At 47.6% G+C, this 13806-nt stretch overlaps 1 protein-coding gene across 1 annotated transcript in view; it reads right to left on the minus strand.

Moving 5' to 3' along the window:
- Positions 1 to 8518: 8518 nt before the first annotated feature.
- Positions 8519 to 13806, minus strand: part of ZC3H18 (zinc finger CCCH-type containing 18) — a 175912-nt gene continuing 170624 nt past the window's right edge. The window contains exons 16-17 of the mRNA XM_082271053.1: positions 9665 to 9758; positions 8519 to 9483 (exon numbers count right to left, since the gene is read on the minus strand). Coding sequence (XP_082127179.1) covers positions 9282 to 9483; positions 9665 to 9758 — 296 coding nt within the window. The 3' untranslated portion in view covers positions 8519 to 9281. The remainder of the gene's footprint in view (positions 9484 to 9664; positions 9759 to 13806) is intronic.

Consider the following 13806-nt stretch of genomic DNA (forward strand, 5'->3'; position numbering starts at 1 on the left):
TTGACGAGTTCCTCTACCTTTAAAATTTTGCGGTAAAAAGGTGCTTTTTCCACCGGTGAGATCCTTAATGATCTCATCTAAGTTGGCTCCAAATAGACGCTGTCCTGAAAAGGGGATATTAGCCAATGCTTTTTTGGAACCTTGGTCGGCTAACCAACCTTTTAGCCACAGTGTACGCCTGAGAACCACTGCTGAGACTGATGCTCGCGCCATTAATGGAGTGGCGTCTAACGCCGCATCACATAAAAACTGTAACCCCTGTATCATTTGTTCCAACAAATCTGATACCGCCTGAGGGACCTCTTCTAGGTCCCGGCGTAACCACTTGGTCCATTCAGTTACAGCCTGCGAAACCAGACCAATAGCAATTATTGGCCTGAAAGCTGATCCAATCAAGGAAAACAAGGTGCGAGACATAGCTTCTATCTTGCGATCCACTGGATCTTTAAAAGACGGAGCGTCTTCTAAAGGAATAACCGTGGCTTTATTCAATCTAGCAATAGGTGAATCCACCACAGGTGGTTCTGTCCATTTCTTAATAAGGGTTTCCTCAAACGGATAACGCCTGTCAATGCGTTTAGAAATATTAAAAGTGCGTTTTGGCAGACGCCATTCTTCATCGATTGGATTGCCAAAACATTTGGGCAATGGAAAAACCTTTGCTACTTTGATGCGCTTTTTAGTCCCAAAGGGGATCTCAGTTTCAGCTATTTCTGATGGAATACCCTGTAACCTTAAAGTCTCTTGAACAGATACAATGAGTGCGTTTACCAACGCTTCCTCTCGGGCTATGGCGGATGCCGAAACATCCTCCTCACTGTCTGAAGAGACAGGACCCGAGACACCAATACCAGATGAAGTACCTGCAACTGCAGAAATAGGCTCAGAGTCTGAATCCGAGGTTTCAGATAATAAGGGGTTAGGCGGGGGTCGCTTTCTTGCGCCCTGTCCCTGACAAGCCACTTCCACCCGGGACACAAAAGTTTCCATAATAGCTGACAAAGATTCAATTGTCAATGGGGTGCTGGAGGATCCCGCAGACCCCTCGAGGGGATCCGGAGGAGATACATGAGTGGCAGGGTCCATGTTAATACAGGACACTTTTGCCAGCAAAAACAAAAAAACTTTTTTTTTTTTTTTTTGTGTGTCTCCCCCTAGCGCAATAGCGCCCCTCAGAGTACCTGCTTCTCGATCCCAGAGAGAGAGAGAGAGGGACCCCCAAGGCTCACCAACCGATGCAGTGCAGTTTCCAACAAACTGCAGCCAGCGTCTGTCTTACACAGACTGGAAGGAGCTGTTTGCTTTTTCCCGGGCAGAAGGCGTGGCTCCGCCCCCTGTGTACGCCTTCCGGCGTTCCCAGCCCTCCACGAGGAAGCTGGGCTCACAAAACATGGCCGCCCCCATAGAAGAGACATAAGACTCCGAAAACATGGCGGCCGGCGTGACCTGAGGACATATATGCATTCGGTCTACGGCAAAATGGCGGCGGACCGCCGATATCGTCTTCCCAGCACATCCACCTGCACTCTGCTGAGAGGTGACATATGGATCCACAGAGATACACTGCACATAAGGTAGGATTATACCTCCTATGTCTGCTGTAATGTTACAGTCTGCTGGGTAGAGTGTTAGCTCTTGAACCAAGTCCACTTCCCACAAACACATGCTGTATTACAAGGGGGACTTGTAAGTATCAGATATATACTGACCATATATGGAGGGGCCCATAATATATACTGCCTCATAAATGAGGAAAAAAGGGAACGTTTACTCACCACACCGAACCGACAGGCACCCTCTCTTCACAATACCCTCTCCACCGGGGTGGGGGTTTGTGGACGCCTCGACTCTCTGGTCCTGGCGTCCAAGCGAGCTTTTAACTCGCAAAGACAGTCCCCTTACTGGGACTCCGTCGCGGCCGACTCAGCGCACTGGTCTGCACGCGCTTTTAGGCAGAAACCGGGGTGACCACTGGATCTCAACATCCAGCCCGTCGCCCGGCCCCGCATACTTACTTGAATATGTCGCGGCCGACCAAGCGCAATGCCATGGTCTGCACGCGCTCGTAGGCCGGCTGGGGTGACCACAAGTGTCGCCCAGTCCGGCATTTTTGCTTGAAGATCTCACAGGAAAAAAACACTGGAGAAAACTACCTAAAAAATGTCTTTTTCTTAAAGAAAAAAAGTCTTGCCAGGACCAAAAGATCCCAGCAAGGAACTTAGGTCCTTACTCCTGACTAGACAGAAAAAAACTGATTCCCTGTAGCAGAGAGAGGGAGGATATACCCTCAGGGACTGCCCCCTAGGGTGGAGCCAGAACGTTTTGTCATTCTGCCTAGTCCTACTCCTGCGGAGACAACATAACCCAGCTCTTGAGAATCAAGAAGACTACGTCTGTCAATGAGCGATAGAGAAACACAGCCAAAGCCAACACCTGGCCTTTAATAGTACCCAAGGTCAACTGCTGCTCAACCCCTCTTTGGAGGAAAGCCAATATCCTAGCCACTGAAAAGGAGTGTGGATGCACCTTAATCGGTTCACACCATGAGATGTACGATTTCCACGTACGATGATAAATCTTCCTGGAGGTAAATTTTCTAGTCTTCAACAGTGTAGGAATCACTAAGTCAGAAAGACCCCTAGCCTTCAACACCTGGCTTTCAACAGCCACGCCGTTAAAGCCAGCGACTGTAAAGCAGGATAGAAGATTGGCCCTTGAGACCACAGATCTTCCCTGAGAGGAAGTCTCCAAGAAGTATCGGTGACCAACCTTACCAGACCTACATACCAAGACTGGCAAGGGCAGTCTAGGTTCACCAGAATGACCGGAATCCCTTCCACCTCTATTCAGAGCAGAAACCTCAGCAAACGTTTCAGTGGTGGAAACTCATAGATCAGCCGATACTGACCCCAAGGAACCACCAGTGCTTCTGTGGTGTCAGCTTGAGGATCTCGAGACCTGGCTACAAACCTCTAACTTCTCGTTGAGCCGAGAAACTAACAGGTCTACATCGGGTATCCCCCACCGGACACAAAACAGGTAAAACCCCTCCGGGTGCAGGGACCATTCCCCCTGATCCAACACCTAACGACTCAAGTAATCCGCCTGCCAGTTCTCCACTCTGGGTATATGCATGGCGGAGAGGGCTGGAACAAAATTTTCTGCCCATATTAAGATCTCGGCCACCTCCCGGGCTCTTGGTGCCCTCTTGATCTTGAGGTCCAGAAATGGACATACTTTTCCGGAACAGTACACAGGTTTGAATAAAACCCTTGAAAACGTTCCCGAGAGGGAACCGGCTTAATCACCCTTTGCGACAGCAGATCTCGTACCGCCTAGGAGTAGATTGGACGGGAAGAATCTGTCTGACGGTCGGGACCAGAATTCGATCTTGTAACCCTATCGGAGCAGCTCATGGGCCCATTTGTCCTGAATCAAGGAGGTCCCTGGTTCCGGACAGAAAATGAAGATGTCCCCCGACCCAATACGGATGAGGGCATCCCTTCATGCAGACGGAGATTTGTCCGCAGATCTGGGGGGGCCCGTTCTCAGCTTACCCGACCACGTCTTCTTGGAACCCCCAGATGACCAAAATGGATGGAGTCCTTTCTCCTGCGCGTCAAAGGCACGAAGGGGCCGCTTGTGTGCTGAAAAATAAGGGCCCCATCTATTACGGGGTGACTTGTCCTTAGCGGATAGAGGAAGAAGAGTACTCTTCCTACCTGTGAGTCCTTTGATCAGTTCATCCAACAAAGACTCAAGGAGGCGGTCTCCCATAAAGGGGAGATCTGATAGAGCCTTTTTAGAAGCCTTGCCTGCAGACCAGCTTTTTAGCCACACCATGTGTGGTTACCATTATTGCCTTTAGAACAAGTCCACTTACTTGCGACAATTTTGTCACAGTAGGTGGGAAAAGGGAGTACCTTTGCCACTTTTCGGGGATCTGCAGGCCCCAAGGGGACCGGCGCACCCCCAATCAGTGCATCCACCAGCGCCCTTGCATATGCAATGTAAAAAAAAAAAAAAAAAAAACAAGGAATCATCCTCACCGCAGAGCACCCAAAGTGCGTGGACGCAGACCCAGTAGAGTTGCTATTTGCTAAGCTCACCCTGAGAACATAAGCAGGGGAGGTCGCCGACCCCAGTCCCGCAAGGAGACGCTGGCTAAAGTCACAGAAAAGGACCCCTATTAGAACTAAGGGTTGCCCACCATAAATAACATAAAAGGACCTAGCCCCCTATAAAGGGGAAGAGGGGGCCCACCGTGACACAGACGCGCAGGCAGAGTACCCCCACACAAAGCCCCCATGGCACCCCCCAGTTCAAGGGGGGTGCCAGGCAGTCCATATGTCAACCCCCCTGAGGGGGGAGGGCATTCCCACTGTTTTTAGCTGCATAGGAGCTGGGGGAGGAGAAACAGCAGCTGTGGGCTGTGCAGGGTTGGGGGGTGTCGGCAGAAGCGTGATCATTGGAGGACAGCAGGCTGAGTTCCTAGCATAGGTAGAGAACTGACCACGTCGTGCTGTCCTGCTAGGTGTGGTTAGTTTTTAATTTTAATTAAGCTAATTAAGCAGAGGGACTGGCAGGAACACCAGGGATTTCATATAAAGAGAACAGGATACTTTCTGCATACAACAGGGTACCGCAGGTACAGATCAGGAATATGAATTGTTGGATTTACATACTCCTTAAGCCAAAAACAAGGGGAGACTAACCTAGATTTGGTGAAATAAGTGCTCCCGAAAAGATCTACTATAACTCCCAATAGCCACCACTTGGGTCTAGCTCAAATATTATAAAGTCTGGATGGGACCATGACACATCGCTCATTCAACTTAGAATATTAAGAGGTAAAACAAAAAAGACTTACATGGCAGCAACTGCGATAAAGCCATCCAAAAAAAGGAAAAAAATGGATTGAACACTTTACTACTACAATCCATCCAGGATTAAACGAGATGTTGTCCCATAAACCATTTTAGAGATATTGACAGGAGTCTCACTGCACTGCATGTAAAAACTAGATGGTATCCATCTTCTCTGTGTGCTTGTTTATACACTATATTACCAAAAGTATCGGTACGCCTGTCTTTACGGCATCCCAGTCTTAGACCGTAGGGTTCAATATTGAGTTGGCCCACCATTTGTAGCTATAACAGCTTCAACTCTTCTGGGAAGGCTGTCCACAAGGTTTATGAGTGTGTCTATGGGAATTTGTCAACATTCTTCCAGAAGTGCATTTGTAAGGCCAGGCACTGATGTTGGACGAGAAGGCCTGGCTTGCAGTCTCCGCTCAAATTCATCCCAAAAGTGTTCTATCGTGTCGAGGTCAGGACTCTGCACGCCAGTCAAGTTCCTCCAGTGACGTTTCTCCACCCCACACTCGCTCATCCATGTCTTTATGGACCTTGCTTTGTGCACTGGTCCAAATCATTTGGAGGAGGGGGGATTATGGTGTGGGGTTTTCTTTCAGGGGTTGGTCCCTTAGTTCCAGTGAAGGGAACTCTTTAAAGCATCAGCATACCAAGACATTTTGAACAATTTCAAGCTCCTAATTTTGTGGGAACAGTTTGGGGATGGTCCCTTCCTGTTCCAACATGACTGCACACCAGTGCACAAAGCAAGGTCCATAAAGACATGGATGAGCGAGATTGGGGTGGAGGAACTTGACTGGCCTTCACAGAGTCCTGACCTCAACCCAATAGAACATCTTTGGGATGAATTAGAGTGGAGACTGTAAGCAAGGCCTTCTCGACCACATCAGTGCCTGACCTCACAAATGCTCTTCTGGAAGAATAGTCAAACATTCCCATAGACACACTCCTAAACCTTGTGGACAGCCTTCCCAGAAGAGTTGAAGCTGTTATAGCTGCAAAGGGTGGGCCAACTCAATATTGAATCCTACGGATTAAGACCGGAATGCCAATAACGTTCATGTGCACGTAAAAGCAGGCATCCCAAAACTTTTGGTAATATAGTGTATGTGGATTCAGGTCTATGACCAATTGCTGATTGTCACATTACGGGTAAAAATATTGCAATTGTAAAGAAAAATTCTCTTTTTGCAAAGGCAATGATTTGATGTAGGGGAGAGCAGAGTAGTGGTTAGAAGGAAGAGGTGGAGGATGAAAGGCAGAGAGTAGACTGTAAAAATAGTGGATAGAGATGAAGAGAAAAGTAGTGAGGAGCAAAATACACAGGAAAGAAGAGAGTGGATTAAAGAGGAGAGTGGCGGGGAGCCGAGTGAATAGACATGAAGAGTAGGGAGAAGCAGAATACAGGGGACAAAAAGGAAAGTATAATAAAGAGAATGGTGGAAAAAGAGTGGAGTGGCAGGGAGGACGAGCAAGCAGGGAAAGCAGTAGGGAGGACAGTGAATAAGAGAAAAGGGTGGTAGGGAGCAGGGAGAAGAGAGGCACCGACAAGAGTAGTGGAATTCAGAGTGCAGGGGAAAGGGGCAGGGAGGACACTGGAACAGAGAGAAGCGGAAGGAAGCAGGGTGGAGAGGAGAGCAGCAGGTAGAAGAGTGGTGGGGATCAAAGTGCAGAAGAAGGGGTAGGGAGCACAATGGGTTTAAATGGAGTGGAGGGTGGTAGTGAGAAGAGTGGAAAAGAGGGAAATGCTATGGAGCAGAGTGGATATTATTGGGGAGGAGAGCACAGGGGAAGGGAGGACAATGGATTAAGGAGGAGTGGAGAGTCATAGGAAGCAGAGTGGAGAGGAGAACGTCAGGTTGAAGGAGGTAGTGAGGAGCAGAGTGCAGGAGAAAGGGGTAGAGAGAAATGAAGAGTGGTAGGGAGCAAAGTTGAGAGCAGCAGGTAGGAGAGTGGTGGAGTGGAGAACGCAGGTGAAAGGGGTATAGAGGACACTAAATAAGAGAGCGGTAGAGAGTGGTAGCGGAGTTGAGAGGACAGCAGCAGGTAGGAGAGTGGGGAGGAGCAGAGTGCAAGGGAAAGGGGCAGGAAGGAGCGTGCAGGAGAAAGGTGTAAGGAGGACAATGGGTTGAGGGGGGGGGGGGGTGAAGTGTGGAGAGTGGTAGGAAGTAGAATTTAAATGACAGTGGAGTGATAGAGAGCAGAGTAGATTGTGGCTGGCAAGAAGGAGAGTACAGGGGAAGGGGGCACTGAGGACAATTGATTAGAGAGGAGTGAAAAGTGGTGGGGAGGAGAGAACAAGGGGAAGAGGACAGTGGATTAGAGAGGAGTGAAAAGTGGTGGGGAGGAGAGTACAAGGGGAAGAGGGGACAGTGGATTAGAGGAATGAAAAGTGGTGGGGAGGAGGGAACAAGGGGAAGAGGACAATGGATTAGAGAGGAGTGAAAAGTGGTGGGGAGGAGAGAACAAGGGGAAGAGGACAGTGGATTAGAGGAGTGAAAAGTGGTGGGGAGGAGAGAACAAGGGGAAGAGGACAGTGGATTAGAGAGGAGTGAAAAGTGGTGGGGAGGAGAGTACAAGGGGAAGAGGGGACAGTGGATTAGAGAGGAATGAAAAGTGGTGGGGAGGAGAGAATGAGGGGAAGAGGACAGTGGATTAGAGAGGAGTGAAAAGTGGTGGGGAGGAGAGTACAAGGGGAAGAGGGGACAGTGGATTAGAGAGGAATGAAAAGTGGTGGGGAGGAGAGTACAAGGGGAAGAGGGGACAGTGGATTAGAGAGAAATGAAAAGTGGTGGGGAGGAGAGAACAAGGGGAAGAGGACAGTGGATTAGAGAGGAGTGAAAAGTGGTGGGGAGGAGGGAACAAGGGGAAGAGGACAATGGATTAGAGAGGAGTGGAAAGTGGTGGGGAGGAGAGAACAAGGGGAAGAGGACAGTAGATTAGAGAGGAGTGGAAAGTGGTGGGGAGGAGAGAACGAGGTGAAGAGGACAGTGGATTAGAGAGGAGTGAAAAGTGGTGGGGAGGAGAGAACAAGGGGAAGAGGACAGTGGATTAGAGAGGAGTGGAAAGTGGTACGGAGCAGAGTGGAGAGGAGAGGGGCAGTGAGGAAAAGAGTGGGGGGCAGAGTGCAAGGGAAAGGGGCAGGGAGGCCAGTGAATTAGTTAAATTTAATTGAGTCCAGTAACTTTTTTTTTACGACAAAAGCTCAACAATCTAAATTGTGGGCTCAAATTTTCTTTTTCATCGGGGCTTGAATGCCGATAGTAGGAATTTACAAAGATACTGGACAATGGCTGCAAAGTCAATGGATAGTAAGACAGTGCTTAGGGGTCACCAGACTCACAGCTGTGCCAGCATTCAAGCCCTGATGGGGAAAGGGAGGGGAGGAGATTTAGGCTCCCAAAACACTTTGGTCTTTTAAGCCCTTCTCATGAGAAATAAAATCTCACTGGACTCTTCAAGTTTTCTGCCACGCTCATCTTTGAAATGTAATCCGGAGCATCAAAAAAAATAAATAAATGATTTAATGAAGCTGGATCCCAAAAATTGGGACTACAAAAGGAAGCACTTGATGCACTTGTCATGCTTTACCCAGAACACGTTTCAGTATTTTCATGAAAACAACAACAAAAAAAAAAAGAAACTGTTTTATCAAAATACTTTATTTCCGGGATAAATTCCCCCTCCCCATATAGGTCTCAAGTCAACAGATATACAACCAAAGAAGAGCAATGCGGTGCCTTCTTAAAATGTCCCTCGCTGTGACCCCTTCCCCACTCACATTTTTACTGACTATAAGGGGCCAATTTCATACAAACATCGAAGTTTTTTTGTCAAAGAATGGAACACAAAAGAGAAAAACAAAAATGAATATATATATTCCTTGTCTTCTCTTCCAATGAGACCAGAAGAGGGCGAGTTGGAGGTCTGGGGCATCGTTTTCTCGGAAAAGCTCATTTTCTCACCAGAGATGAGGAAATTTCTAATTAATAGAAAAAACAAAAAAACAAAAAAAAAGTAAAACAGGCATTCGGAGAAGTCATGTGAGAGCTGATTATCCGAAACACCAGAACCGTCCTCTTCAGTCCGGTGTATGCCGAGATGGCAAAGGATGGCAGGCAATTCATTGTCTCCTCGCGCCAGGCATTCCCAATGAATAGGACAACTTTTTCAGCCAAAACTAAAATAAAAAGGGGAGTCCAAAATCCACCGCGACCCCCACAGTCGCTCTCATAACACACAAGTAAATTGATAAGTTTATCAAGACGGCAACTAGGACACCTGCGGCTCTGAAATTGTTGGGGAGCAGTAAGTCCTGGCGTGGGCAGCGAGGTGCACTGAGACTTGTAGTTGCCCGGCAGATTCAGGGTGGCGGACCGACCTCTGTACTCGGACGAGCCAGCCTCGCTATACTTTGCTGGGTATTTTGGCCCGCTTGCGAGCGATGGCATCCTCCACAGCTTTGAGCTGTTTGAGAAGTTCCTCCCTGCGTGATAACGTGCTTGGTTTCCCGGGCTTTGCCCCTGCGACTGGTGCGGCTTCCGGAGCTTTGCCGGGAATGCTGGTGACTTTGCTGGAGCTCTTTGGAGGTGGTGAAGTAGGACGTTTCCTGAGGAAAAGGAATTACATTGAATTAAAGCACAAACCATAGGGATTACACTAGTGCTCATCATGATTTCGTATCAGCAGTTCAGCACTGGTGCTAACTGTACCGTCTAAGATCTTAAAATTTGATGAAACACATCTGGGGGAAAGAAAAAAGGGTAAATTCTCCCATTTAGTTAACCTACCTGTCAGGCTGAGTTGGGGATGGCTTGGCATTTGGAATCCGCTGGCGCTCCGGTTTTGGTGAAAGGGGCTTTCCAGGCGGTTTACGGTCTTGCGCTATAGCAAAGCAAGAGAAAACCAAAATGTAAACCAGAAAGCCTTCTTCAGAGCATTAATAGCATAGTGAATACACCTCTATACAAGCAGCAGTGATATCAACTACTTCCAATCGATCAGACTGATCACCTTTTCTGAGAAAACTACAACTTTTATGCAACATTGGGGAAGCCACTCCCATCATTTTGAACTACTGAATCTAGAGACGGAAATCACATTTCTGAACAGGATTCAAGACTCTTCCGTCATCACAGAAGGCCGGTCCACCTAACCAGTCTGATAAATGTTCTGTAGACCTCAGAGGATGGTCACCTGACCCGGCCCTCATGTTTGGTGTATGGGAAAGAAAATCGAAATCCTATGGTCCAAAACTTAAAGTAATGAAACCTACAGTCCTGAAACCCAATAAGCCTCGCAAACCCAATAAGCCCCAATAAGCCTCCACAACCGAATAGTCCTGAAATGAAAAAAACAAAAACCCCAAATCCTTAACTGCCTATAAAAAGGATGAAGTCAATACACAACACAAAAAAATTGCCAAGCAAATTAACTGAAAACCAATACACACAACTGAAAGAAAGGGAAGGGGGAGGAGGCAGGGCAAGAGAAGGTTCGGTTTAGGGTGAAAGTCGAATTTAAACCCAGCCTTGTAGGTGAAATGTGTCAGAGGAGGAGGTCCCTAGAACAATAAAGATGGCAGCATTTGAATACACTAAGGCTCCGTATACACAATCGGAGCACGTGTGGTTTAGTGCATTTTCACATGAATAAAATGTATGGGCTGCCCTATGTGCAGGAAACACTCAAAAAGTCCCTAACTCTTGAGAAAACGCATCGTTTTGGTGCATCCTAAATGCATGCATTTGCAGATGCGTGGGAGTGTCTGCAAAGGAATAGTGCATTTCGGAAAAGCGTGCGAGTCTGCACGTGCTCCTGCAACGCAAAAATGTGAACCTAGCCTGAGCGTTGTCTGCTTCCCTATAGTCCTGGATGAAGTTAATGTGCAGGGGATAGCATGAGCCCCAGGCATGGTGCTTATCACTGGTGTCCTCATAGGGGGACCTGTATATGGACTTGAAAGCAGTGCACTGCATCTCTTCATGTTTCCCCCTTTTGAGGTGAATTAATCCATTTTTGGGGGCCCATTCACATCTTTGAAAAAATGCACTACCACAGCACCAAGAGTCTGCCATTGTGTAAGGGAAGAGAGAAAATTTCCAGAGTTCATTTTACTGTCACCTCTGAATAAGGAAGAGGACAGAAGATTAAAGAAGCAAAGGAAAAAAAAAAAAAAAAAAGGGAGAAATGTTACATATATGTTAAATTAGAAAAAACAGCCTTGGTTTGTTCATGTCATGATATTAATTGACGGACACAGCTCCCGATTCTTCTTAACCATTGGGTTATACTGCCTCCTACAGGAGTAGGACACTAGGCAGGAAAAAGCTTGACTACGCCTATGGGCATTCCCAAGGGGTATACTCCCACTCCCAGCTACAGGCACTCCGTTTTGTTACAAGTAGTGTCAGAAGAAAGCCAACTCTAGAGGGGTGGGTGCCGTGTCCGTCAATGAACGAGAAATTGATTTTACAGTAAGTCAAAAATCCCATTTTCTCTTTCATTCATTGATGGACACAGCGCCTGATACTTCTTAACCACTTAAGCCCCGGAGGATTTGGCTGCTAAAGGACCAGGGGTTTTTTTGCGATTTTTTACTGCGTGACTTTAACGGACAATTGCGCGGTCGTGCGACGCTGTACCTAATCGAATTTGACGTCCTTTTTTTCCCACAAACAGAGCTTTCTTTTGGTGGTATTTGATCACCTGTGCGATTTTTTGATCACGCGCTATAAACAAAAAAAGAGCGTAAATTTTGCAAAAATAACAATATTTTTCACATTTTTTTATATGAAATTCCCCAAAAAAAAAAGTAAAAATCAAAATTTTTTAACATTTTTCGGCCAATTTGTTTTATGCTACCTATGTTTGGTAAAAAAAATCGCAAAAAGCGTATTTTGATTGGTTTGCGCAAAAGTTATCGCGTTTACTAACAAAGAGAAAGATTTTTGCCATTTTTGGTGTTTTTTTTTTTAACGCGTAATGGCGGCGATCTGCGATTTTTTTTTCGGTACTGCGACATTGCGGCGGACAGATCGGACCCTTGACTGACATTTTTGACACTTTTGGGGTTACCAGTGACATTACTGCAGTAATCAGTGCTATACATATGCACTGTTACTGCAAAAATGACACTGGCAGGGAAGGGGTTAACTTTATTGGACAGGGAGGGGTTAAGTGTGTCCTAGGGGCGTGCTTTCTACTGTGTAGGGACATTCCTATTGGTGTAAAAGCAAAGATCAACCGTTCTACATAGTAGAACGGTCAGATCTTTACTTTTACACAGGGAGAACTGACAGGCAGCTTGTTTACACAAGCTGCTCTGTCTTTCTCCCTTCACAGGAGCGATCGCAGTGTGACTGGCGGACATCGAGTCCGCCGGTCACACGCACTGACTTGCCTGTGAACGAGCCACGGCGGGCGCGCGCCCGCCCGCGATAGGCTCGCAAGTCAGTGACAGGCGAGTGACGTACCGATACGTCACTCTGCCTGGCCGGGGCTGACCGCCGCAGTATATAGTCGTGCGGCGGTCGGCAACCGGTTAACCATTGGGACGTCCCAAAGCAGTGTTAAACACGAGGGGTAGGAAAAAAAAATCAGAAAAAAATTCAAGGCTAACCATAGCCAATCAGGTAACAGAGCTCGACCATAAACAACTGGAGCTCATCTGAAAAACAATACACCCTCAAAGAGGACCAGGTCCTCTAAACAGCAGCATGCAAAACCTTGCGGCCAAAAGAAGCACCCGCAGATGCCAACACATCCACTTTATAAAAACGTTGTAAAAGTGTGCACTGACGACCAGGTGGCCACCTTGAAAACCTGCGTCACTGATGCTTGATGACGGAAGCCCAGGAGGCACTAAGCGCCCTAATAGAGTGCGCCTTGACAGGGAAAGGAGGAACCTGACCCTTAAAGCGGTTGTAAACCCTAGAAACAAAAAAAAAAAAAAAAAACCTGCAAGACAAAGGCATAATGGGCTAGTATGCATCGCATACTAGCCCATTATATGTAACTTACCTTAGAACGAAGCCCAGACACGGACCCCCGGACATCGCTGCGGGCGCTGCCATGATCCCTCGCCGTCTCTTCCGGGTTCGGCGGCTCCGGCGCGGTGATTGGCCGGAAGAGACGGCTCCGGCGCGATGATTGGCCGGAGCCGCGATGACGTCACTCCCGCGCATGCGCGCGGGAGTGATTTTTCCGGCAAGCTCCCGGCAAGATAATTGAAGGTCCCCCCGGACCTTCAGAGCGCATGCGCCGCTCGCGCGAGCGGCTGCATGCACTATAAATATCTCCTAAACCATGGCGGTTTAGGAGATATTATTTGTACCTACAGGTAAGCCTTATTATAGGCTTACCTGTAGGTAAAAGTGTCAAAAAGCGGGATACTACCGCTTTAATGAAATAGACCTGAACCACCATCTGTTTGATCATCTGGAAATGGTTGCAGAGGAAGTGGACAACCCTTTTGTGAGGTCCGTCTGAGCACAATAGAGTCTGACTTCCTAAAAGACTTCGTAGCTGCCAGGTATACCCAAATTGCCTGGACCACATCCAAGGCATGCAAGGAAATTTCTTTTGGATGTTTAGGTCTGGGAAACACAGGGAAGGCAACGCATCTTCAGTCAAATAAAAGTCAGAGACCACCTTAGAAGGAATAATAGACCGGGGCGAAGCACCACCTTATCCTTGTAAATCACCATAAGGTGAACAGGATAACGCCGCCAGTTCTAACACCCTGCACGCAGAGGTGATAGCCACCAAAAAAGGCCACCTTCAGGCAGAGCAAAAGCAGGAAAATCTCCAGAATGTTTTCAAAGGAAGGCTTCTGTAGAGCTGAAAGCACCAAATTAAGATCCCAGGGCAGCAACGGAGCCTGCACTGAATGAACCAAATGTCAGACACCCTGAAGAAAGGTACGCACCAG

Source organism: Pelophylax lessonae (assembly GCF_965119305.1).
Source record: "Pelophylax lessonae genome assembly, chromosome: 10".
Classification (NCBI taxonomy): domain Eukaryota; kingdom Metazoa; phylum Chordata; class Amphibia; order Anura; family Ranidae; genus Pelophylax; species Pelophylax lessonae.